The 15,355-nt window shown below is 38.7% G+C and overlaps 2 protein-coding genes across 2 annotated transcripts; both read right to left on the bottom strand.

The window, feature by feature from the left end:
- Positions 1-1,181: 1,181 nt before the first annotated feature.
- LOC149036576 (uncharacterized) lies at positions 1,182-2,350 on the bottom strand. Its single transcript, XM_089188821.1, has 2 exons — positions 2,228-2,350; positions 1,182-2,040 (listed from the first exon to the last, which is right to left on the bottom strand). The coding sequence occupies exon 2, from the start codon at positions 1,806-1,808 to the stop codon at positions 1,188-1,190; it is 621 nt and encodes a 206-aa protein (XP_089044947.1). The 5' UTR covers positions 1,809-2,040; positions 2,228-2,350; the 3' UTR covers positions 1,182-1,187.
- Positions 2,351-4,798: 2,448 nt separating this feature from the next.
- LOC149036575 (splicing factor 3A subunit 1-like) lies at positions 4,799-15,119 on the bottom strand. The gene is made up of 14 exons (XM_089189381.1): positions 14,908-15,119; positions 14,545-14,583; positions 13,657-13,694; positions 13,135-13,247; positions 12,401-12,479; positions 11,282-11,362; positions 11,074-11,136; positions 10,560-10,650; positions 9,915-9,986; positions 9,402-9,478; positions 9,164-9,286; positions 8,616-8,925; positions 7,743-7,977; positions 4,799-6,484 (listed from the first exon to the last, which is right to left on the bottom strand). The coding sequence occupies exons 1-14, from the start codon at positions 14,948-14,950 to the stop codon at positions 6,448-6,450; spliced, it is 1,401 nt and encodes a 466-aa protein (XP_089045507.1). The 5' UTR covers positions 14,951-15,119; the 3' UTR covers positions 4,799-6,447.
- Positions 15,120-15,355: the final 236 nt, after the last annotated feature.

The following is a 15,355-nucleotide window of genomic DNA, read 5'->3' as shown; positions in this document are numbered from 1 at the left end:
GACTCACTGCCCGTGGTGTTTAACGAGATGCCATGTCTCTTCTTCTTATCCCTTCTTTCGGGGCTTCGCTTCACGCTACCGCCGGGGGGGCTTTTATCCTTTTCCAATTCCTTCCTTGCTAAGTTCAAAGCATCGTGAGAGAAGACGGGATGGTTGGCGTCTAGGGATGCTTCTTGTGTAAACTCGACGAAGTTTGCGAAGGAGTATTCGCCGCATTTTGCCTCCAGTTTCTTCGCGCTTTCTCTCCACTTGTTACCGTAGAAAGTGGGCAGGCGAGCTGCGAGTTCTCGAATTGTGGAGTAACTCTCGAGTTCCTTTAAGTACTTTACGGATTTCATCGTTTCCTGTGTCATGATTAGAAAATCGCTAAATTCTTGCAGGTCTGCGCTGGTCACGCATGGCGTCCAATTTCTCAGTTTATCTCTGTATGCTTCGTAGATCCTAAAAGGGTCTCCGAAGCGTTCTTTCAGGGTTTTTCTTGCTCTCTTGTAAGCGTCTTCGGTTCTCAACCCTAGCAATCCACTGATCGTTTTTTGCGCTGCTCCACGCGTGTATTCGCCTAAATAGTAAAGCTTGTAGTTGGGGCGAACAACTTGATCTTCGATCAGTGCGTCGAAGGCGTTTTCCCATTTTGGGTACTCTAAGATGTTTCCGTCGAAAACTGGAGGCTTGGGGACCGGAACTGTCAGCCTTCGCAGTAATTCGACTTGCGTTTTCTGTATTTCCGCATTTTCTTCCTGTATACGCCAAATTTGGGAATTGTAGTGCTGCTCTGATGATTCGGTTCTCCTCGAAGATTGATTAGTTTCTCGATGGACAAGGGGCGTGTCGACGCCAAGTCGCGAGGGTAAGTGAGGCGATGTTCCCGCGCTTGTATTTGCAAAATTTTCGCTTGTGCCTGGTGATTGTTTTGGCGTTCTGGCTACAATTGGGTCGTTAACCTTGATATATTTTCCTTCAATTTCCTCGCGGGCAATCTTTTCCGCTTGTGGCTGACCGACTGGCTTGGGGTCGGAAATTCCTTGTTTTTTGGTTTGCTCGAGCGAGTTTCCCGTGGCTTCTCGCAAAGCAATTGTATCGTTAAATTCCGATTCTTGCAGAATCCTTTGAATCGCTTCGGCCGCAGAAAGTTCTCCATGCAATTCTTCTCGCTCATCTAAGCGCTCGAGTTCCTTTTCTTGAAATTTTTATTCGTCACGCCGCTTTTCAATTTCCTGTCGCCTTTTAAGTGTGTCCAATTTTGCCTTAATCTTCGCGGTTTCGATTGCCGCTCGCCTTGAAGAAGTCGTTGACGACGATGATTTCCTGGAGCGTAGTGATTTTTGAGAAATGAGCTCAGCTCTTTCCATTTCTTGATCTTGGATTCTTACCTTGATGTCCGCTAAACATTCTAGCGCCGCATTGTTTACGCCGAGAAACTCGTCATGTATTAATTGTTCCCTGTGCGGAAGTTCTAATCTGATCAAAAGGTCGGTCACGTTTTCCTGTGCGGCTTGAAAGGCGTTTAAGTCAGTTTCCAAGCTGTCCTTGAAAGTGTTCAATTTTACGAGGTCCGCTGGTTCCCTTAATGATTCGTAAATTGTACCCACACGCGATCGGAGGTCCCTCATTGATCTTTCTCGTTTCTTTGTACCGATTTCCAAGTCGAATTCCAGACCCTTTTCGGTGCGGTTTCTACTCCGACACTCCCGACATTCTTCGAATTCTTCGTTGGTAACGTGGCTATTTTTTTCGAAGCCTTTAATCCCACCACGTGTTTCTTCCGAAGTACTCATTTCTTCGGTGTTTTCTGACTTAATGGTATCCATTGTCTAACTTCAGTTCTTAATCCTTTTCAGTTTGAGTTCTTAGAGTTCCTTAAACACTCGTTGTTGACTGTAAGTGGTTTCGCTCAAGCTGGAAATGAAAGTCTCGTTCCCGGGTTGTTACACGCGCAATCGAAAACACCAAACCAATATGGACATACGATTCTTTCCTTTATTGTTCCTACGTACTCCTATTCTTGTGGCCTCAGGGCATTTATCGAATCAAAGCGGTCAACTGAAATAGTTACATTAAGAAATCACTTAAATATTTGTCTCTTTTACAGCTAAGGAATGATCATAAAACCAAGCGCACGTGATATTGAGAGAGAGACTTAAGCAGTGAAATCTAGCGAAACCTATAACTTCAGAATTACAAACCGACATAGCTTCAAAGCCTTAAAGATAACTAGATTGCTGCTTACCAACGTTCGCGGGTCTTGATTTCTATCGAGATTTTCGCTCTAACTTGTCTTCTAGTTTTCACTAAAAGATCTTGATCTCGCGGGATCTTCTGAAGAACTGAAACGCGAGCTATACGCTATGCCTATCTATACTGCGGTAATCCCAGCGGTAGCGTAAATCAAACCACAAAATATTTCGCGACGTATTTCGATCCTAACGGAAGCGGTTACACTAACCCTAACCCTAACCCTAACCCTAACCCTAACCCTAACCCTAACCCTAACCCTAACCCTAACCCTAACCCTAACCCTAACCCAAACCTTCTCTATCTATCCTGTAAGTGTACCAGTCGGCCTATCGTTTGTTTTTCAGTAAACTTTCAAGTAGTTACTGAAATTTACAAACACAATACCAAAAACCCTGCAATTGAATGCTTGTAGAAAAATATTAACGCCAACCCTAAGCATAGCCTCACCCTAGCCTTAACCCTAATTCTAACACTAAACCCCGCTAACCCTAAGCATAATTTTACCCTAGCCCTAACCCTGATTGTAACACTAAACCCCTCTGACCCGAAGCAACCCAAACTCTAACCCTAACCAGGTAATGGGCTCCTGCCCTAACCCTATCCTCAACCCTGACTTAAACCCTTTACCATAGCTTAGGATTGGTTTGGGGTTTGGGTTAGGTTTAGGATAGCACAGAGTTAGAGTGAGCACAGGACGAAATGGCATGATTCCGTAATTCGGAAAAATGAAACTCTGTGTTTCCACGTCATTCACTTCTTCCTTGGACCTGTTATGTTTCCGGTATGATTCCTGAACGGAAATATGACGACACGTTTCCGTTGCATTTCTGTCAACGGAATATTATCGTCGCCTGTTTCCGTTACGTTTCCTTGTACGGATTCAAACTTTTACCGTCAAGTAAAACATATATATATAAAGTGCTGTACAGTTCTTACACCACGTTACCATGAAGACGTGATCGTTCGAGGACAACAAAGGCAAATTGACGTGCATTAGGTGTGTACGTTGGTAGGAATCATAAGAAGTCCTAGAAGCTTCGATGTTTTACACTGAGCTATGTGCATGTTAATTTTGGAACTGTTTCGAAACCTTACAAAATTGAATCTTTTAAACTTACTCTGTGCTTAGATTTTTAAGCAGCTGGATCACTTGAGCCAGTTTAGTCTCTCAAACCAGCAATACAATACTTGGTTTACTGGATAGTTTTAGGGTTAGGGTTAGGATTTTCAAGTAGGCACACGCAGTTGTGTGGATATTGTGGTACATGGAGTTTAGTAGAGTGTAGATTTTAGCAGTATTTGCCAGTGTTGACATATTTATAAAATTATGGTTCCAAAGTGCGTGTCACTGTTGAGAACCCAAGAAAATCATGAGAAAGTCGCCGATGGATTAGCTATAAAAATAAGCCCAACTCTGAGTCAATGCCAAACCACAAGAAAGTTGTGAAACTCACGCCAATGTAAAAAAAAAAACAACTGAGGTTCGAAGTATGGGTCGATGCTGACATCCTATGAAAATCATGGGAAAGTCGAGGAGATTGGTCATGGTACCAACCAATTCCACTTTCCCATGAAAATCAAGAAAGCTGTGGAAACTAGCCAACATGTGCTAGAATGACAATCTTCAATAAATTTCATATCTAATAAGGATGTGTGAAATGGCCAATATCGCTCTTGGCTGAGATACTGGTTTGCCGTGTTTTGGCGGTTATTTTGGCGAATATGGTTAAAATCAAATCTGTGTAAAAACAGTAAAATCAACGAATTATTGAGGTTCGTCAACATAGGGAGGATCCTCTTAGTCTAGAGAAAAACTTCTACCCACGGCTAAAGGCGTTAAATTAATAAATTGATATATCTGGGCGGTATATCAGACAGCAACACTAAACTTCTCCTTTCTCACAGCTTTTTCCCCTTTAACATCTTTGTTCATTACATTTTTTTAAAATAAAAACTCGTTTTGGAGGCATAGAGGTCTCTAAAGCAACGTTTCAAGATTTTATGGCGATCTTGTGAAAAACATGTAGTTCCAGCTAGTTTTGAGGGTTTTGGCAGCTATTTACACAAAAAGAGGGTAAAATCAGTCCAATTTGTTGTTTCTGACGGTTTTTACGCGTTTTTCCCCAAATTCTACTGAGAACACTGCGTTTTAGCTGGAATAAGTGTTTTCACATGGATTGTATCCCTATTTTGTTAAAGACATCGTGTTTTTGAATGTAAAATAGACTGATTTTTGCACAAAAAAAAAAAGTGTTTTTCAGTTCGAATTGAGCGCTTTTGTCAACTTTTGCGTAAAATTTGGCAAAAACTCGTGCGTTCTGCCGGATTTTGGTGTTTTTAGATAGATTTCATTGCAATTTTACGAAATACATGTAGTTTCAGCTAGTTTGCAGCGTTTTGGGCTCGAGACCGGCAAGAGTGATGGTAGACACTCTTAGCAGAGATAATTGTGCTAGCAGATATTACGATTTCACCTGTAAAGTCAATAAATTAATTGAACACAAGAAAAAGGAAACTTGATAAAAAAAATTAGAATAATGGCGGGGAGAAAAGAGGGCTGCACTAAAGATTATGTACTTTTATTCTTGAAGCTGAAAATTAACAAGGTTCCTGTAAATTAAGTTTACATGATAACCTAACAATTTGTGAAAATCACACAAATCCCAAGCTATATCCAGGGTTTTCGCTTAATAAAATCAACTCTTAAAACAAATTGGGATTTTACCTTGGTCCTTTTTTTTTACTTTTTATGTAAATTATTAATGTATAAATAATGCTCCCCTGACTCTCCCCCAAATTTCCAGAACAAATGGAAACTCTTAAGAATGATCAAGCTTTACCTTATTATTAAAAATTTTCACATCTTGAATTATCAAGTTATCACAGAGGATTTCTTAGTACTTTAACCTGTTTAATGCCCTAAAAGAAGTGCACATATATACTACACACAATCAGCCCAGTAAAAATGTGCCACAGCCGACAATTTGGCTGCCTGCCACAATATAGCTGCCGCTAACTTCACACTTTTCACACTTCCATTCAAGACAAGGTTCAGCCTCTGCTGCCCATTACTATCACCAGCTTGCCTTCCACTCAAAAACATTTCAACTGAGCTCATACATACATACATACATACATACATATGTGGGAGATTAGGTTACATGAGCGAACCCGCACTATTGAAAGAGATCATTGAATCATAATTCAAAGAAACATTGATAAATAAAATAAATCAATAGAAATGACAAAAATCAAACTAACAGTAGACAGTACTCTTTCAGCCTTCTGGACCTGAGCAGTGCAGTGATCTTCGATTAAGTGCTTAATTTGCAGATAAAACCATGATTTTTGTCATTTCTATTGATTTATTTTATTTATCAATGTTTCTTTCTGTATTTTTCTTTTAATATTCCCACTCCAGCTGATGTATATTATTTGAATTACAAGTCTTATTAGCATGCAAAATCACCTACGGACAAGGCACACACTTTGTACCAAAATAGCCTTGCATCAAGTACATTATCTAGTACATCATTACCATCTTCAGGTATTTCTAATTTACTTGTGAAAATCACACAAATCATAAGCTATATACAGCATACAATCAGCAGCAAATTATTAGAAAGGAATGCAGTAAATTTTAATAAGAATATTACTAAGTAGTTAAATAACAAATAGCCCAGTAAAAATGTGCCCGTTGCTGGGAATTTGGTTCTCAATAAAATTAGCTAAAATAGCCAATCTTGAGTTTTACTGCTCACTCAAAATGGGCTGGCAGCTTACAATTTGGCTGCCTACAATGAAGTACCTTCCGCTAACTTCACACTTTTCAGACTGCTTTTCAGGAAGAGGTTTGGCCTCTGCTGTCTATAATTACTACAGCCAGCTTGTCTACTACTCAAAAACATTTTGACTGGGCTGTGCAAGTCTTACTAGCATATAAAAAGCACCTTCAGGTAGATTACAGCAAAGCAGACTTTGTACCAAATGCTCTGCATTAAGTACATTATTACCCTCTTCAAGTATTTCTAGTTTACTTGTGAAAAACCCACAAATCACAAGGTATATTACATTATTCATTCCAGTTGACAAAGCAATCAAGGGTAATTTTTTCATAATAGGATGCAATGATCTTCAGTATCAAGATTATTTGGTACCTAAATAGTAAAATGTTCGAGAGAAGAAATAATCGTAAACATTTTTTCTTTCTCATCAGCATCGACTTCCAAAAATAATGGGTAATGACCACCTAAAACAAAGAAGAAATAAATCAAATTTGTGATTTCACAGGGCTAAAATAAGAAACAAGTATGCATATATTTTATTTCCTACCACTTACAAGTGGAAGGAATGGCTGAAATGGCCTTTACGTGAACACAACAGAATCATATGCGTGTATAACCATGTAGAACTATTTATTCGGTATCGAAATTACATCCCAAATGTCATGATATTTGACTGAAACTCAGCTTAACCATCTTTCGTTTAGACTTCGAAACTTGCTGCTTTTTACCATCGTTTCAATGTTTTATTGTTGTTCAAAAGGTGGTAGTGCCATTGCAGACCGTGATTTTTTTTAACTTGAGAACCAGATCGCAACACCCAAGCCTTTTCACGCTAAAATATTAAACTATTGAGATTTCCTTCGCCGCCGTAAGCCGCCATTTTATCTATCCCTGGATATAAGTTCCCAAGCTTCGAGCCCGAAGGTCTCAACATGCACCGAAATTATGCTATTCGTTATTTCAGGGCCAATTTAGAAATAACGATAATCGTTATTTTGGTGTCGAGATCATGCTGGAAAAATGGAGGGAAATACTCGTAGGCTCTGGAGACGAGCAAAACTCTATCCAGTCCCTCGGGCATAATGCGCACGCATGATCTGTTCTTTTTTGTTTGCAGCGATCACTTTTTTGTTTGCAGCGTTCACTTTTTTGTTTGCAGCGTTCACTTTTTTGTTTGCAGCGTTCACTTTTTTGTTTGCAGCGTTCACTTTTTTGATTGCAGCGTTCACTTTTTTGTTTGCAGCGATTGTTTTTTGTTTGCAGCGTTTCTTTTTCTTTGCAGCGAGTCCCTTGTGGGCCATCGTAGTTTTCCGAGAGCGATAGCAGCACACGTTAGGTTTGTAAATTGGTAATATATCACTTGGCGTATATCCTCGGATATTCCCCAGTTTTCGCGGGGGGAATATTAGTTCGCGTGAAGCGTTTAGACCAATCGCGCGCAGGCAAAAATATTTGATGGATTTAAACAACAAACATTTACGCCTTGCCTTGGCGCTCAACTTCTACTACATGCATTTTCAAAGGTACGTTGACACTTAACCTTTTGTTCCAAGAGCTGAAAAAATTTGAGGGCTAGTTGAAATATAGCTTCCACCAAGGCAAATTAAATAAATGTTTGTTTATTTTTCCTTTCATACTATCTTTTTTCAAAGCTTGAAACAACTTATGTCCGCTGACGAGTATCTTGCACAAAATGGAGCTCAGTGTTGAGTTAATACTCACGTGAGTCCCTTCGATTTGTGTATGGCCTCGATCTGTTGTTCAATTGTCACGCCTTGTTGAGCCAAGCGTGAAGTGGCCGCCATGGAAGCAGTGTGACCATCCCATGTGACCTTCTCTGGTTTTCGGATATCTTCTTCTCCGATCTTCTTACCGATGACAGTCTCTTCGTCACCAGCTCCAAAGATATCTGTACGGCGCTCGGCCAGCTGCTTCAGACTGCTTCCAATCGACATACCTGACAGACAAATGAATGAATGTGTTCCTGACCCAGCGAAAGCTCAAGACGGTTGGAAATTGGATAATTTTTGCCTAGGCTTCGTCTCGGTCAGTAAAGAAAGAAGGAGAAGAAGAAGTTGAAATAGGAGACAGAAAAACAACTAAGCCGGCAACCTGGACGGAACAAGCTTTATACACTTCCAGACGTCAAAGATCGTAACCAAACGAATATTGATTCCATCTAAGGTGTTTTGAGCTTTGGACTTTCACCGAATTCCACTTTCGCGGACGTCCGCTCCGTAAGTTCCGCTCCGTCACTGCATTGATTTTAAGCATAAAAACTAACCTAAGATAGCCTCAGTTTTCCTTCAAGTAGACGTCTCAGAAAACAGGCATCCACTTAATAGTCTTTCTAAATCGCTCTGACGAAGGGCTAACGCTCGAAACGTCAGCTTTTTTACCCTTTACAGTGGCTAATTTACGTTTTCAACTCAGTTGTTAACACTAATTAAAAATTACTTTCTAAAAATAGCTTTTGCAAAATTGACACAGTCCACAGGCCATGACCAGGAGCCCCTTCTCTGTGCCTTCGTTTATTGTTCTAACCCTATAGTGAGTTTACACGGCAGATAGAGTGACCAGTAGCACTGCTTTTACCTTCAGCAAACACTTGTTCCTGCTCCTTCTTCTCCTGCATCACTCTATCTCTCTGCTCCCTCCAGCGCGGATCCAACAGACTTATCTTCATGTGCTCGGCCATGTTCTCTGCAGGAACCTGCTCGCCTGTGATTGGTGAGATCAGGAACTTGTCCGTCTGAGCCAGGGGTGCAGCCGCCTTAGGAGCCTTTGGATCATAATTTCTCCGGATTTGGATGTTCGATCCTGGGGCTGTGGGAGGTAGGGGCGGTTTGGGGCCAGGTTCAGAGGGGATCGGTGGAAGAGGCACCTCATTCATGTCTGTGTTTTTCTGAAAGATGAAAATAACATGGTCGTCACAGTCTTTACAAAAGATCCATACACACAAAGAGAAGCACACTTATAAGGCGTTCGCGGACAACCACATATTGTAGAGCTCTTCTCCCATTCTCCTTTTCAGAGTCTTGTTTCAGAGTCAAATTTTAATCTTTACACATGCTGACGAAGGTGTAGGTGCAATGTGGGTAGATCGATAGGTACACGAATGTAGTAAAATAGGCTTGTCTTACCCCAGTTGAATCCTTCATAGGAGTGGGAGGTGGAGGAACTTGTAACAGTGTCGGCTCTGGTTCGTCAACTTCCATCTCCACATCCATGTTGACTTCCATATCATCTGGCGTAGGACCATCATCCTACAAAAAATAATCATGAACATTTCAGTTTTGGTCTTAAAAAGGACCATGGAACAGGCATCTACATGCAACTATCAAGTTTAAATTGATCACAAGCTACATGGACTGTACGCACCTGTACTTGTTCGTATCGCTCCTGCGCTAATATCCTGGCTCCAAGCTGTTCTCTGCTTACTGGTGGAGGCAAGTTGGCTAAAACAACACAATATAAGGATCTTAATAAATTAAAATAGATGCTTCAAAAGAGTAAGTTTTATCTGCAAGTGTAAAATTTTGTTTGTTTCATAGTTCTTTTCCACGCAGGTTTTCAACGGCTTTCCCATTAGACAGCTGTGAAACTGGGATTACCAATAATGATTGCTGTCTCTCTTACTGACAACCTAAAAACAGCATTTTGTCAAGCAGATCACTCATCAATGAACTCTTTAATTCCCGAGATTTGATTGTTAATTCGCCCTTGTAGCCAATACACATCACCTGTAAATTAGTTACAAGAATTTTTGCTAGATCAAGATAATAGAATCTATCTGATAAGTTTAACTATCCTCACAACCTGAATGCTGGATAATGTAGGGATATCATAGTTAGAGGGTTTTACTCTTGTAGAAATGTAATGTGAGAAACCAACCTGTTTCGTTGTCTTTAAATTCCACTGTTTCCACCACAACAAAGTCATGCCATTCTACTGATGCAAATGCAACTATATTGCAAGAAGGGAAAGGATTATTGTGAGAATATAATAGTTTCCTATTCAACTGATCACTGCAAATCAACTTTGAGCCAATGGAGAAATTTTAATAGACACATGAAACTCCTGCAACTCACCAGGAGTAAGAAAAGATTGCACTAACAGGAGAGACCTTGATAGCTACCGTACTCAGAACAAACTATTTGGCATAAACATGCAACAAGAAAGTAAAATTCTTTTCAAAAAGAACTTTAAAACCAGAGTTAAATCTGAAATAGAAACAAACTGCTAAAAGAAAAGTAAAGCGTTTTGTCTGTCTGCCCATAAAACGTCATTATGTGTATATACATATCAGAATGTCTCATCATATGAGCTGCACTGACTTGCAATTTTCAATACGAAATATTAAAATTGTAATCATTCTTGCTATTGAGGTTACACGCACATGTATATTTCCCTTCAGAGAAGCCATATAAATAAGATTGTATTCTTGTCATTTCCAAATTTGCGAGAAAGGCTCAACAACAATAATTCTCTGATTCTAAGTTTCACAGCAATGCTGTTGTTAATCAAGCAGAGACCAACCTCTTTCTTTTTCTTTTTCATCCTCTAATTTCTTTTTTTCTCTTTCTTGCTGTTTAATCCACTCAACACGGTACATGACACAATCCAGAATCTAAAAAGATGCAAAGTATCTCAGCTTCTCTGACTGACAATAATTAGAATACACAGAAGCTTGTCACCAGACATACTAAAAGTTTTCTTTAATTAAAACCAAGATAGTTTACTAATATTTTGAATATCTTGGTGGATCTATGTGAATGGTGCATGAGAAAAAAAAGTCTCACAATTTCCAGGGGGAACTTTTTTTTTTACTATCTTACAATACAATGCAGAGGAAATTGGTTGCCTTTCCAGTTTCCACGAGCATATCATGATATACCCTCGAAAAAAAGGTTCCGCTCTTTCTATAGCTTTGGTAATTTTGTAAACCAGTAGAAAGGTGGTTTATTGCTTAATAAAGATTTGCTTAAGTATGAGAGTCATTGTTTAAGAAATGATTTTAACTTTGTCAAAACATAGTAAACAGTTCTGATACCTCTTTGGGTTTATAAGCATCCTTTTGCAACTTCTCTTTGATATCACTTGGGGGAATCAAAACCTGACAAAATGTAAGATTTACTCAATACAGTTATCACTCCTATTGCAGTACATGATCATGTTCATATGAAAATACAATGAAGAAGGAATGATGCCATTTTCTACAAGGCCCTGAACAAGTAAATTCATCTTGAGGCAAATCTCACCTTTGTATACTGTTCCACAAGCTTGGTGAAATAGTTGAACAAACTGTGCTGTGGCCGTAAGAAGTCAAACTGATAGTTTCTCTGCAAAATAAATAAAGATTGTAACAGCATGTCACCATGGCTCTTTCAAAAATCTAAGATATATCATTATTATTCTGGTAAGAGGAGTAAGTCTCTCATTATTATTTATATATACTGATCACAAGTTTACACCAGCGTCTTCCCTATGATCAGTCTTTTCAGTCTAAATCAAGTTTCTATGAGTGTTATCATCATTACCAAGGGACCCAAAATGATATCATTTTGATTCCACAACAAGTAGAAAGTTTTGGCTACTACATAGCAGCAATAGTTAACAACTTGGACACTTGAGGTCATAAAGCTAGCCCAGGCCATAAATCTGAATGGAAAAAAAAAACAAGGTAACTAACAGTACAGACAAGGTTAGTAAGATTTTTATCATATCTCTGGGTTCAAATAGAGAGGGAAGATTTCAATTCAAACAAACTTTTGAATTCAGTGGGCCATACACTGGAATACGGCATGCTAAATTGACCAATCATAATGCACATACTAACCGAGATATATAATGTTTTTAATAGTGCATGAATACTGTAAAAACCCACAGATAAGCTGCACCCTGAATTTAGCAGCTCAAATTTTGGAAAAAAAGTTTTTTGAAAGAAATAAAAAAAAATCCAAAGTTCAGTCTTGAGAAGTCTTCTTAATCCACTGTTCATTGAACATAAACCCACTATTAACATTGCAATGGAAAATACTTCAAAGTCTTACTCATAATGAACATCATTTCTACCAACTTTGCCATATGATTGACCTTTTTCTGGTATTTGTTGACAAGAATTTTTTCATTCAACACAGTTTTTCATAGATTTTTGCATAACAACAAGAACACGAGCAGAACATTCGAAGCTTAGTAACCAGGCATTAGATCGCACACGAAAATGGAAAACATTCACAACACCTTTTTCAAATGCTCCTGCAGATAAACTCACCCCCAATTTCTAGCAACGATTTTTGGAAAAAAGGTGCGGCTTATCTGTGGGTTTTTACGGTAACTGAATTGTCTCATGTTTGTGAAGTGTCTCATGGCAAAAGTACCTGCTCTCTGTTCATGAGACTAGTTAAGAACTGACGTCCATTCCTTGCCACAAACTGTGCAGTCAGTTTAACAATATTCCTGTGTGTTTCAAAGGAATATAAAACAATGATTTGCATTAATCAGAAAAGTTATTGAGTGAGTTACTAACCTTTTCACTCCCAAGACCTACATGTACCTTTACATCAATTCTCTACACCATCTTACAGTGTTTTTCCTTACTTTTGCTTATAAGATTTGGTGTTAAATCAAAAAGTATTCTCCAGTTGATATATTTCTTTCCTCCTATCAAATTTCCTGATTGGAAGTGTACTAGGTAATGGAAATTTCCTCCTTGGTCACCAGTGGACCAGAGAGGATTAATTAAAACTCTCAGTTTATAGCTACCAACTGAATTGATTCCTTCAAAAATATTTCATTGAGGTGAATTAAAGACATAATGCATGGCAAGTCTTGTCATAAGAATTCAACAATTTACCGTACAGTGACAGTATCTTGGGGAGAATATTTCAGAAAGCTAGGGCTACAAGCACATGTACATTGTATCAGTACCAACTGAACAGCAGTAACATGCCAGTCAGTTTTCGGTGGATTATCAGTAAACAGATTGTATTAAAATCAAGTACAATAACAACAATTTATAGTAAAATACACCTAAGGTTACTGATTGTGAATGTACACAACTCTAAAGAGAAAGGCATGCATTTAGTGAAATGCAAATTTTAAGTTTACTCACAGATCTAATGCAGATATAGATGGTGGATCAGCCATGAATTCAAATTCTGGGGGAGGTTCTTTAGGTACAGGTGGCTCTGAAATTGTCACTGGGATCTGCATCAGAGGCTTTGGCTAAAATCAAAGAGAAATAGTGTTCAAATGATCAAAGTGTGAAGCTACCCATTCATTTATCCTTGACAATGCTTAAAAATTGACGATGAACATCACCATTTTGAGTTTTGCAAAGCAATGTCACTGCCTATCTGAAGCACTCCAAGCTGTGACACTTTTGGTCATCATGGAGGCTGGAAAAGATTTAGTTGACTAAACTTTGGAGAATTGAGTGTTGAGTTTTAATTCTGTACTGTCAACTGACAAACAGGTATCACATCAGGCTGTAACAACCAATTCTCAACTGAAGATTAATTCTGAAAGATCTATATTGTTTGGCCTCCATTTAGAGAATTTTCTCTCAGATCCTAGAAGTGAAAGAGTCAATAAGGGTCAATATTGTAGTTATTAAACATCCTTGTGTTTCTACCTTCTGTGGAGCAGGAGCAGCTGGAATGGCCTCTGGTTCTGATGAAAACATCATATATTGAATTTCTTTAGGTATCATATAGTTTGTGGATTATACTATTAATAGCTTCAAAAACTGCATGTACATGTATGTAAAATAAAGTTCTGAAATGAAATTCCATGTCCAGTTTGATTGCAGGTAGGTACTTCTGATCTAGTTTGAACTACAGATTGGCACAAGACACATGATAATATCAAAAATAAATTAAATTCTACTGTCTACAATCCCCAGTGAGCATGTACATCTAGGTTACCAGTTGTATTTTATAATCATGCTTTTACTTGAACACTGTCACTGAACAGACAGTGCTATATGCTAAAATATCAGTTTCTTGGGATGCATTTCCATTATACACTGAGGCAACTGCTGTTGTGTTTTTGGAGCAAAATCCCATTGAGTGTTAAAAGTAATCTGGAATTGCAAAGTTTTTTCTTTGTTCTTTAACTGTTCACATAAACTTACACCACCCTTCCCACTGAAACAATCCAAACCTAAAGCTGAATGCCACCTGATCACCACATTTTCTTAAAGCAGTGCAGGATATGGGTTTTTCATTTGAGTTCTCATTGGCTCCTTGAGATTCTCTCCTTACTGGCCAGTGAGATTTCCTTGGTCTCATGATACTAAATCAAAAGTTTCTTTATTAAGGTAATTTTTTTTTCCCAACTTGCACCTATGAAAATAATTTATGGTCATCTAATCAAATACTAGCGTGTCAACCAAGACCTCACTCGTATTCACAGCATCTTTACAATCATTCAGACGTGTATGATCTAAACATGCAATTACAGTCATTTAAATTCTTACGTCTAATGTCGATCTATTGACATACTATGAATTGCTACTCACCGTTTCTAGCAACAAAGCTCGCAGTCTTGTCAACAATATCTGAGCATCAAGTTAAGGTTTACATGTATATGATTTATCTACTATGAATAAAATACCCCTATAACAGACTAGTTATGAAAGAGCTTCGCTTCGTTCGGGGGAAGTTAATTCACTTAAGCAGCATTTACACGATCATAACAGGACTTTTCGAAAGTAACGTAACTTTCATTTACTTTGATATTTCCTAGGTAAACGAAGCAAAGTCAAAATAAAAGCAACGAGACAAATAGTGTTCCTACAACGTGACGTCTTATGAGTGAAATACGACATAGACAACGCCTTATTGTATGACCACAAAAACGTTGCATACATAAGGAAAGATACTTCTCACCTCCGGCGGAGGGTAAATAACACCGATCGCCGGCATTCTGCTCGTAGAAGTTTGTCGCAAGTACTCAGAACGTTACCTTAACGCAGCGGCCGTCTCTGGCATGACAATGAGGCTTTTTAATCGAACGCGTGTATGATGTGGAGGCTCGCTCCAGACTTCACACGGGAGAAAGATACACGACGGCTTTTTTACCTCCTATTAGGTCCTGATATAATAAAGACTTGATCGGGAGTTTGATTCAAAGAGAGTCGAGGGAAAATTATCGGAAGTAAGGGGAAAAGGCGATCAGTGTATTTTCATTCATACAGAATAAATTGTCGTCATAATTCAATCAGAATACAGAGGTCCAGTGGAGAAGGCAACAGTTATGAAAAAAGAAAATGATTTTATGAAGAAACCAACTACTTTTGAAAGAGAAATGGAATCGTTTGTCTCACGATG

This window comes from Pocillopora damicornis, chromosome 12 (assembly GCF_964200805.1).
Source record: "Pocillopora damicornis chromosome 12, jaPocDami1.2, whole genome shotgun sequence".
Classification (NCBI taxonomy): Eukaryota; Metazoa; Cnidaria; class Anthozoa; order Scleractinia; family Pocilloporidae; genus Pocillopora; species Pocillopora damicornis.
This window is presented reverse-complemented; position numbering and strand designations above follow the sequence as displayed.

Coding starts and splice junctions, on each gene's coding strand:
- LOC149036576 (XM_089188821.1), bottom strand. CDS start 1,808: ATGGATACCATTAAGTCAGAAAACACCGAAGAAATGAGTACTTCGGAA.
- LOC149036575 (XM_089189381.1), bottom strand. CDS start 14,950: ATGCCGGCGATCGGTGTTATTTACCCTCCGCCGGAGGTGAGAA. Junction 11,137..11,281: donor TTGTGGAACAGTATACAAAG/GTGAGATTTGCC, acceptor ACATTTTGTCAG/GTTTTGATTCCCCCAAGTGA. Junction 10,651..11,073: donor ATGCTTATAAACCCAAAGAG/GTATCAGAACTG, acceptor GCATCTTTTTAG/ATTCTGGATTGTGTCATGTA.